The 10370-nt window shown below is 50.1% G+C and overlaps 2 protein-coding genes across 3 annotated transcripts; both read right to left on the reverse strand.

Annotated features, from left to right (window-relative positions):
- Positions 1-226: 226 nt before the first annotated feature.
- LOC144111502 (uncharacterized) lies at positions 227-7459 on the reverse strand. The gene is made up of 3 exons (XM_077644824.1): positions 6706-7459; positions 1982-2056; positions 227-917 (listed from the first exon to the last, which is right to left on the reverse strand). Exons 1-3 carry the CDS (start codon positions 6803-6805, stop codon positions 622-624), a joined length of 471 nt encoding a protein of 156 aa, XP_077500950.1. The 5' UTR covers positions 6806-7459; the 3' UTR covers positions 227-621.
- Positions 7460-8370: 911 nt separating this feature from the next.
- On the reverse strand, positions 8371-9339 carry LOC144111000 (uncharacterized). Of its 2 annotated transcripts, XM_077644083.1 has the most exons (3): positions 9164-9339; positions 8922-9092; positions 8371-8838 (listed from the first exon to the last, which is right to left on the reverse strand). In XM_077644083.1, exons 2-3 carry the CDS (start codon positions 8958-8960, stop codon positions 8581-8583), a joined length of 297 nt encoding a protein of 98 aa, XP_077500209.1. In that variant the 5' UTR covers positions 8961-9092; positions 9164-9339; the 3' UTR covers positions 8371-8580. The 2 variants fall into 2 exon arrangements, with proteins under 2 accessions (XP_077500209.1, XP_077500208.1); XM_077644082.1 differs by lacking the exon at positions 9164-9339 and having other exon boundaries at positions 8922-9124.
- Positions 9340-10370: the final 1031 nt, after the last annotated feature.

The following is a 10370-nucleotide window of genomic DNA, read 5'->3' on the forward strand; positions in this document are numbered from 1 at the left end:
CATACCTTCTGTGAAATGCGGTCGGAGGAGTACAGCGAACACTGGTCCCGTGTGGTCTCAGATGCGAACATTGACTTGCAGCAGCCTACAAGCGGACCATGCACAGAACTGCAGTGTGAACTGAGAGAGTGCCTGAAGGACTATTTGGCGAAAAATTTTCCACTGCGCACAAGCTCATTTCGATGAAACATGAGGCACATTCAAATGTCAAATCCAGAATCAGAACTTTATTAAATGTAACAAAAACGGATATACATCTCTGATTATTACACTGAGAAGGAGAATTGTGATTTCAACAAGAAATTTTGTTTTTTGGTTTCACTGTCTTTCCTGCGGTGTTGACGCGCGCATCGTGTCTGGCCACTGTGTTTCGTGCACATTTGAACGAGCAGTGTGACGTTGCTGTGGTGCAGTGCTCTTCGGGAGTTCTGTTCTGTTGCCCTGTGCCAAGTTGGGCTGCTCAGCTATGTTGCCCACCTGTGTTGCCCGCTTGTGCATTTGCTCTTGGTATTTTGGCATGCGGTGTTCCTGCTGCTGAGCTCTGGGCATGTAGTGTTGTTGCTGGTAGGGAGGGGGGGGGGGTACGTGGATAATGTGTAGCAGTGTGCCCATGTGACAGTGTTAATGGAACCATTGGTGTCTGTGGCTGCATGGCGCTAAGTAAGGCTTGTTGGTGAGAAAAAACTGTGTCATGAGAGCTTGAGTTCCTTGCAAAAAAGAATTACTAATTCCTTCCAGGAACCCCTTCATTGTCTCTTGTTCCTGTTTCAGAAAGTCCTGTTCTCTCTGGAATTGAAGTTCCTCTCGCTGCTCCCGCGAAGTCATGTTTTTTTTCATTGTTGTGAGCAGATCTTCAAACTGACTTTCTTTTGTTCGACGGCGTTTGGCTGGTGGTGCTGACGTGAACGAGGTCCCAGCTGAAAAGGCAGAACATTCTATTGTATGACACCACGGGGTAACAGCGACTGTTCTGAAAGTGCAGCTCTTTTCCTTTAATGTTCTCGCGAAAAGTTTCGAAGCAAAACAATTCGTGTTCTGTAACTCCTTTATCACAATAAAGCTTATATGCATATGCCTGCACTGAATAATAATAATAATAATAATTGGTTTTTTGGGGGAAAGGAAATGGCGCAGTATCTGTCTCATATATCGTTGGACACCTGAACCGCGCCGTAAGGGAAGGGATAAAGGAGGGAGTGAAAGAAGAAAGGAAGAGAGAGGTGCCGTAGTGGAGGGCTCCGGAATAATTTCGACCACCTGGGGATCTTTAACGTGCACTGACATCGCACAGCACACGGGCGCCTTAGCGTTTTTCCTTCATAAAAACGCTGCCGCCGTGGTCGGGTTCGAACCCGGGAACTCCGGATCAGTAGTCGAGCGCCCTAACCACTGAGCCACCGCGGCGGGGCAAAGAGCAAGAATGCGCATTTTTGCCAAAGCCACTGTTGGGTTTCGCACAGTATGCTTTGTGATACACGAATTGTGCTCTATAGTGGTAAAGTAGGCTCTATGGAAAACAAACAAAGCTCTCCTTTGGGCCTACATTATGGTTAAACTATGCTGAAACAGTGGATCGGAACTGGCTTGCATTAGTCGTCACTTGTAATCCATATTCTAACTATTGGAAAATTGGTTTTCCAGGAAAGGAAATGGCGCAATAATTGTCTGGCATATCTCGGTGGTCACCCGAACCGCGCTGCAAGGTAAGGGATAAAGGAGGGAGTGAAAGAAGAAAGAGGTGCTGTAGTGGAGGTCTCCGGTATAATTTCGACTTACTTGGGATGTTTAACGTGCACTGACATCACACGGCACACGGGTGCCTTTAACGTTCCATCTCCTTGCGCAAAAAAAAATTCTGTAACTTCGCATTCCCGATACCATGCATGCAGATCTAAAGAGGAGCTTCAGTAAAAGTTTCTCTATGAAGGTAGAGACTTTTTCTTATCATCGACACTCGCAAAGTGAATTTCAATAAACTTACATGCATTTAGATCTGCAAAGCTTCCAATGTCCTCTTCATTTGTCTGTGAGCCGGGTGTGTCATTGTTACAGGAACCTGAAACAAGACCATGCCATTTCATCATCATCAGCCTGACTACGCCCATGGCAGGGAAAGGGTCCCTGCTTCACATTTCTACAGTTAATGTAGTGATGTGCTTGCGCGATCACGTTGTCTCTGCAAACTTCTTAATCTTATCCGCCCACCTAACCTTCTGCCTCCCCCTGCTACGCTTGCCTTCACTCGTTATCCACTCCATTACCGCTAAGGACCAGCGGTTATCTTGCCTTCGCATTACATACCCTGCCTTTCTCTTGATTTCGACTAGGATGTCATTAACCCGCGTTTGTTCCCTAGCATGCTTAATGTTACACCTATCATTTTTCTTTCCATGACTCTCTGTGCTGTCCTTAACTTAAGCTGAACCCTTTTCGTAAGCCTCCACGTTTCTGCCCCGTAGGTGAGTACCAGTAAGATACAGCGGTTGTACACTTTTCTCTTGAAGGATATTGGTGAACTGCCAATCATGGTATGAAAGAACCTGTCAAATGCAGTCCACCCCATTCTTATCTTCTATTTATTTCGCTCTCATGATTCGGATTCGCTGTCATCACTTGCCCTAAGTAGAGATCTACTTTACCACTTCCAGCACCTCGCAACCATTTGTGTACTGCTGTAGTAAAGTTTCGAAGGTTATTCGCTTTGCACCAGAGGCGCGCCACCAGACGGTTTGCTGACTTGAAGGATCTTTGCACCTAAGGTGCCCCGTCGGTGATAGTGTAATGACAGCTTCCAACAAGGGAGGTAACGAGAAATATAAGTTGGTTATATACAGTTGGTTATATATAGAAAATGCACAACATATTAAACAGTGGCAGATAAGACGGATCTGGATAACAAAAAAATCTCCCCTCCTAGGCATAGCCGAAGATGCAGAGCATCTAAATCTGGCCTAGAACGACGGATTGGGCTCCCGGGTTTGGTGTTAAACCCTCAGGCTTCCGTCTCGCATTCAGGAAGTATGCAACAGCAGCAAGCCTCGACACGATTGGCTTCTTTCTGCGCGCTGCCGCCTTCAATTTTAACAGTATTAATAACTTCCCCAAAACAAAATCCAAAAAAGTCATCAAATTATTTGCAAAATGCTATGCACAGAACGATCTCCACAAAAACGTTTGGCTCTCGAAATCACGCGTCCCGCCCTAAAATTTTGGCAGTGCTTGCAAAACCCTCTCTCAAGGTAAAAAAAAAAAGCTAGACGGACCTTGGGGCCTCTTTCTGTACGGGTCAATCGGGTGCGTTCCCAGAACACATTCAATTGTGACCCCTCTTCTGGTGCCCACGCTTAGCACGTAGCGGTGAGCCAGAATATCCCCTCTGGGAAGGGGGGAAAGGTATCTGTTGCGCCCCTCTGCTACCGGCGACTTCTTGAAGGGACGGTGAAAGTAATCACCCTGGCCTTCTGACGAACCGCTGACCACCGGCCATGGCGCCTGTCTCCACAACGGCTGCCGGCGTTGTCCGAAAATCCCGCGCCCCCGTGTAGCTGCCTGTCACCAGTCACCCTTCCTTAGCTAGAAGCGTTTGCGGGTCGGTGGGCTGGAAACGCCGATTGGTCGGTGGGATGCGTGTCTGCGTGACGTTTTTTTCGCTTCGCCCTCGTTCTCAACCGGATGTGGGGTCGCCGCGCCTCTCTCGGCCTGTCCCTAGAGTGCCTAGGGAATCGCTAGGGCCGGCTGGCCGGCCGCCGGGCGTGCGTGGTCTGCGGGCATTCTCTTCGTGAGCGTAGGCGGCGGCGCGCGCGTTTCGGAAGCTGTCCAGGTATGGCTTTTTTTTTTTGCGTGGTGCGCTCGTCGGCGCAGCCAGCTGAAACTTCTGTACAGTTCTTGCTTCCACGACATTGCGACGACCCCCAAAAGGCGCTGACCCGCGAGAAATCGCCAGCGACATAAAGGTACGCATTTTACCTCAAATTTCGCTTCATGAAGTGCTGTACCGCTTACCTACATGCCTTGCGCATTCCAGGACCTCGTTTTCCTGCTGCAGGAGCACGTCGTGCTGGTGTTCAAAATTTTGCAACTCCATTACGACGACCCACATAAGGTGCGGTTTGAGGACCGCCGTCTGACAGCCACGATGAAGCGCTTGTCGGGCGTGCACGTTCTCAATCACGAGGTAAGGGTTGAACAACGTTTTCGCAAGTTTTCTCGTGCAGAACTCGCCAAATTGCGGCGCTTGTAACGTAACTTTTTTTGCAGCATCGTTTCCTGGATGCTTCTGGCGAGCCGATGATGTCCTTATTTGCCGCGGACCGATACCACGTGGCGAGACGCCAGGGCATCGACCCTAGTGCGCCTTTGTTCCTTTGCAGTGGCAAGTCCAGGGTAAAAGTGGCCACGATAATTCTGCCACTACAATCTGCCCTTTAGGATGGCTATCAGCTGTAACGGTAAGTCCAGAAGTTCCGACTCGCGCATTGTGGAAATCGCGCCTGGCCTAAGTGTCCAGCATTCACCCAGTGCAGTGCAGCTTTGTTTAATTCCTTAGAGACTTCTCGCGCTTTGTCGAAATCGACGGCAGCCGTGAAAATTTACATATTAGACCCCGCTACAGCATTATCACAGCGCAGCGCGCCTTCGTTTCTTTGCGTCGGCAAGCGTTAGAAGCGCGCGCCGTCTCGCGCTTTGTCCAAGTCGGCTCTAAAACTCGCGCTAGGCCTCGTTGCCTGGTTGACAAAGTGCACGGCTTTGTTCCTTTCAATGGCAAGCCTCTGTCACTACAGTCGGCGGCCTTAATTTTTATGATCGCTGTCAGCTTCAACAGCAAGTCCAAGAAAAGTTATGACGATCGCGCGGTGTGGAAATCGGCGGTAGAGACAAAAAACTCGTGCTTGTAGCTGCAGACTTACCCAGCTCCAGTGCGCCTTTGTTTATTTCCGTAGCGACTACCCGCGCTTTGTAGAAATCGACGCCAGCCGTGAAATTTATACATATTAGACCTCGCTACAGCATTAGCGCAGGGCGCCTTCGTTTCTTTGCGTTCTAACTTGTTTGCTCGTTACTTTTGTTCTTTTCAGTCGTTTCCTGAATCTGTCCAAAGAGCCGGGGTAGGTGGATGATTGTTCGCCGTCACTGGAACCACATGGCGATCGCACTGCATACAGCACGACTTTGGTCCATGTGTTTTTTAAATAAAAACATCAGATGTCGAAGGTCGTGCCCGAGGATTGCTTCGACAGCTGGGGCAAAACCATGGGGACCGCACACGCTGTGTCGTCGCTGCCCCTCACACCGTCTAGCTTTATTTTTGAGAGGCTGGTTTACTAGTGTATGCATCACAGTTTTCTAATACCCCTGTTACACGGGCGTTTTCAAACGGCAGTTCAGTTGATTCTCAGTTGAACTGAACGGCAGTTAGCGGTGTTACACAGCAGTGCTAACTGCCGTTCAAATCTCAACGGCAGTTGAGTTGACTGAGATCGGGGATCCCAGTTGAACGGCCAACTGACAAGATGCCGACATACGGACCGAAAAACTTGCCCTCTTACTGGATTGTCTTGGCTCAGTGTGCTTCGAACCCGCAAATTTCTACCGCAAAGCAAAAATACACAAAAATAATTGTCACTGTAGTAAAGAATATATACACTACGATCATTTACAACAACAATAAAGCACACACTGTTTTTTTCTTATTTACACTTCGCTCTAGACGCGAGGACATGTGGTTAGAGTGCTAACTGAACTGAACGCGAAGTGCTCGTGTAACAGCTGGCGATTCCAGTTGAGTTCAATGGCAGTTGAAACCTTCACTGGCGGTTAACTGAACTGTCGTTGAAAACGCCCGTGTAACACAGGTATAAATCATCCGCCGGCAATGTCAGTCGCAAGCCCCACTGAAATTAACTCAATATATTTTTTTTATTCTCTTCCAGGGCACATAAAAATGCATATTAACTATAGAGATGGTAACACTCTTCCCTAATTTTGGACGGATTAGTTAATAAACTCTGTGGTTGTCTGATTTCTGCGCAGCAGCAGCACAGTGAAATAAAATACATGAACAATTTTTTTTGCAAATGATTCCCTTCACGTACGCACAAAGGTTTACAAAATTTTTGCAAACAGGTTTGCAGTAGCTGTATTCAAACGCCCCCTGTCTTTATTTAGTGCTCTTATTACGTAATGTGCGCAGTGATGTAATGAGCATTCTCATATGCTAGCACTAGCCTGTGAGGGTTGGTTTTCCATGTTACACACAGCGATATACATTTTCAGCAAGTATTGCTTTTTGGGGGGGCTAGGGCTCCGGCAATTTAGCGCAAGCTGTACGTAACTAAACGCGGTAGCCCCGACAAAAGCATGTGTTAGTTCGTTATAGAAAAATGCCTTTCGTTTCAGGTCATTCAGCACATCGGGCTAAACTTCAACAACTTATTTTAATTACTTGATCGTACAAACTCAGAAAATAGAGTGACCACGTCTGTTCGTATGTGGATCTCGAAAGCGGCCCGTTTCCGGGAGGGCACAGTCAGCGGACCTGTCCCATGTTTGTTTGTTTTTTTAGTTTCCGATAGCATTCTACTCAGCTCGGGGCGATACGACAACAGCACAAAAAGTATGTCACCTTCGTTTACGGAACCAGCTAACAACAAACTGAACTTTGGGGGCCGCATGACATGAGTGCTGACATGCACTGGATCTACTTACCATATTGGACGCTATCCAAGTCGATGTCGGCCTCTGCAGTGGAGTCAACACCGTACATACGTGCTTGAACGAGTGGCCGATGGCTTAATAGATCGCTCATATGGCCGAACCACTTACATGCTGATGGGGACGCTCCGCTCTTGTTCTGTTCCAACAGCTCCTAAAATCCACGAATAAATTACCTGAGAGGTACACAAGGGCAACTTTTTCAATACTTACAAGCGTAAACCTTTTTTTCATGTTTTTCCAGCAAGTGCGCAGCTGTTCCCATGTAAAATTATAGCTCATAGCGCGCATCTCCCGCTCCAATTCTTTATACACATCTTGGTTCCTCTGGCGCTTGCTGTCGAGTGCTTCGCTCACGCTTCTAGCTTCTATAAGCGCCAAGAAACTTTTAATAGATTCTTCGCTCCACGCCGCGCGCACGCTCGTACTGGCCATGGTACTCTTACTTGCTGCCATTTTCCCGCAGTACGGGACCAGAAAATATCTCCGAGTTCCTGCGCAGTGCCAGCCAGACAAGAGAGGAGGCAAGAGACGAGACAAGGAGGGGAGGCGCTTAGCCGATGCGGCAGCGTATACATGCTTCCTAGAACCGGGTCGGGCAACGTCGGGACGAGTCAACCCACCCCTGCAGCCGGGCTGGCCCAGCTCGACTCGACGACCACTTATCTCGACCCCCTAGCGTATACATGAGCCCGACAACCGGTTTTCTACCCGACAGCCGACTTAACCCGACTTTTGTCGGGCTCATGTAAACCCCCTGACTGACAGCCCCCTTCCTTTCGCCGTCTTGTCCATCGTGCGTCGCGCCGAGCCCGACAAAGAAAAGGCCGTCACCCCCCCCCCCCTTCCCCTTCTGAATCGAGGGGCGGGGGGGGGGGGGGCGGAAATTCCGCAAATAGTTCCCCAGAGGCATCCTTTTTTTTTTCATGGGGTCAAGGAAGGTGGCCCAAACAGTGCGAGGCAACGTTCTCTGTTCATTCTAGAGAAGCAAGCTTACACTGCAAAATTAAACCTTGTCTTTCTCTTCCAAATGCAATTAACTAGGAGTCCTGCCCAAAACCATTTCAGGTTGTTATGTGGGCACCCCCAACCTTTTTTATTTCCGTGTAACTCCAGCACTTCTTCACCTTTGTCATTGTAGCCGCTATTGTTCAAGTACCATGCAACATCTTGTTATTAAAGGACCTTTTTAATTGGAAATGAGAGCATGTGCACAGGGTGGAAAGCGCGTGATCTGCCAGGAAACACTAAAGCGGCCCCGAGAAGGGATCTTTATTAAGGATGCCAGCCATCTTGGGCCTCTCCACTTGGCAACGACGACAAAGCGTGTGCGGTCCCTATATGGTTAGGCCCCAGCTGTGGAAGCCATCCTCGGACACGACCATGACCTTCGACATCTGATGTTTTTATTTAAAAACACAGGGACCAAAGTCGTGCTGTATGCAGTGCAATCGCCATGTGGTTCCATAATCATCCATTTAGCCGGCTCTTTGGACGGGATTCAGGAAACGACTGAAAAGAACAAAAGTAACGAGCAAACAAAGGTGCGCTGCATAAAAGTTAGAACGTAAAGAGACGAAGGCACGCTGCGCTAATGCTGTAGCGACATGTAAAATTTCGCGGCTGGCGTCGATTTCTACAAAGCGCGAGTAGTGCCTACGGAAATAAACAAAGGCGCACTGGAGATGGGTAAGTCTGTATACAAGCACGAGTTTTTGTCTCTACCAGCGATTTACTAGCTCACACACGCGCGATTTTGATGTCTGGCGTCGATTTCGACAGAGAGGGAATACGGGCACGAAACGGGACGCTCGCGATCTGCCAGGAAACAATGAGGTGGCCCTAAAAAGGGCCGTTTGCAGGAGCACTTCAACCGCGACCTGCAGCGGCGTGGCGGCGCGGTGAGCAGTAGGCCCAGCAGTGGTCCGTCTTGTGCCCTTTGGCTCCGCACCGACGACACCGGTGCACGACGTACACCTCTCCTGGTCTTGCCCTTGAAGCCGACGCTATCCCTGGTCCGTAGATCTTGACGAGGGCCGCGACGATAATCTTTGACATCTGGTCGATGCCCCGGTCTGCGGCAAACAAGGACAGCATCGGCTCGCCAGAAGCATCCAGGAAACGATGCTGCAAAAAAAGTTACGTTACAAGCGCCGCAATTTGGCGAGTTCTGCACGAGAAAACTTGCGAAAACGTTGTTCAACCCTTACCTCGTGATTGAGAACGTGCACGCCAGACAAGCGCTTCATCGTGGCTGTCAGACGGCGGTTCAGATGGCGACGCCGGCGGTCCTCAAACCGCACCTTATGTGGGTCGTCGTAATGGAGTTGCAAAATTTTGAACACCAGCACGACGTGCTCCTGCAGCAGGAAAACGAGGTCCTGGAATGCGCAAGGCATGTAGGTAAGCGGTACAGCACTTCATGAAGCGCAATTTGAGATAAAATGCGTACCTTTATGTCGCTGGCGATTTCTCGCGGGTCAGCGCCTTTTGGGGGTCGTCGCAATGTCGTGGAAGCAAGAACTGTACAGAAATTTCAGCTGGCTGCGCCGACGAGCGCACCACGCAAAAAAAAAGCCATACCTGGACAGCTTCCGAAACGCGCGCGCCGCCGCCTACGCTCACGAAGAGAATGCCCGCAGACCACGCACGCCCGGCGGCCGGCCAGCCGGCCCTAGCGATTCCCTAGGCACTCTAAGGACAGGCCGAGAGAGGCGCGGCGAACCCACGTCCGGTTGAGAACGAGGGAGAAGCAGAAAAACGTCACTGAGAAGCGCATCCCATCGACCAATCAGCGTTTCCAGCCCACCTGCACCGAAACGCTTCTGTTTCACAGCCCCTTTAAGTGGCGTCTGGATACCAACAAAGCCACGGCCGGTCTCAAGGGAGCGCGCGCTTTTCTTGAAAGAGCGCGCACGCCCCTCGCGAGACCGGCCGTGGCCACGCAAAGTGCCGGCTTCCGCTTGAAGCTCAAGACGGGCCTCCACACCTCGTTTCATCTGTCGTCTGCCCAAGCCTTCCTCTCGCGCCTGTGCCGTCAGACGGGCACACCCGCGCCGCGCCACACCCCGTACACGTTGTTGCCTCGGTCTGTGCGACAAAGGGCGAGGATACGGGTTAAATGTCACCTGAAGTCGTTACGAGGAGACGAGGAGAAGGAGGCGGAGAGGAGACAACTCGTTTTCTTCGCCTTTTCTCGGCCGTTGCCCTACGCCGTGCTTGTCCCTACCTTCAGCATTTACAAACTGGCTTTGGCCGTTCGTCGCTGTCGTATTACCTGAGGCGTAGGTAGACTACGGGTTGTCTTCCCCTAATGGGAAGTGCAGTCAACCGCCGTATGGCATTTTCTTTATGGGGGAGGGGGCAAGAAAACAAATGCAGGACGTTTCATGTCACCGCCTTGCGAGTGAAGGCAGCGCCCCTTTTGAAGCGATCCCCTCTAGTGAGTTATGGCTCATTCGAAGTTGAACCGTCATAACCCTTGCATTTTTTTCTTCGTGCTTACTTTCCATCCAGTCTCACTGTAACTGCATGCCTTCGCTATCTAGGCGAGCAAGTTTGAGCCTTCGGCACTCCGCTGCTTGTGAGGGTGATAGCACTTGCAGTTGGATGAGAACAAATGACGCAGAACTGTTTGGTTGAAGCCTTCATTGCTGACC

Source organism: Amblyomma americanum, chromosome 11, assembly GCF_052857255.1.
Source record: "Amblyomma americanum isolate KBUSLIRL-KWMA chromosome 11, ASM5285725v1, whole genome shotgun sequence".
In the NCBI taxonomy this organism is placed as follows: Eukaryota; Metazoa; Arthropoda; class Arachnida; order Ixodida; family Ixodidae; genus Amblyomma; species Amblyomma americanum.

Excerpts from the sequence above, each read along its gene's own strand:
- LOC144111000 (XM_077644082.1), bottom strand. The coding sequence starts at position 9,110 with ATGCCTTGCGCATTCCAGGACCTCGTTTTCCTGCTGCAGGAGCACGTC. Across the intron at positions 8,839-8,921 it reads TGCACGTTCTCAATCACGAG|CATCGTTTCCTGGATGCTTC; the intron begins GTAAGGGTTGAA and ends CTTTTTTTGCAG.
- LOC144111502 (XM_077644824.1), bottom strand. The coding sequence starts at position 6,805 with ATGAGCGATCTATTAAGCCATCGGCCACTCGTTCAAGCACGTATGTAC. Across the intron at positions 2,057-6,705 it reads CTTGGATAGCGTCCAATATG|GTTCCTGTAACAATGACACA; the intron begins GTAAGTAGATCC and ends GTCTTGTTTCAG. Across the intron at positions 918-1,981 it reads CTTTGCAGATCTAAATGCAT|CTGGGACCTCGTTCACGTCA; the intron begins GTAAGTTTATTG and ends CTGCCTTTTCAG.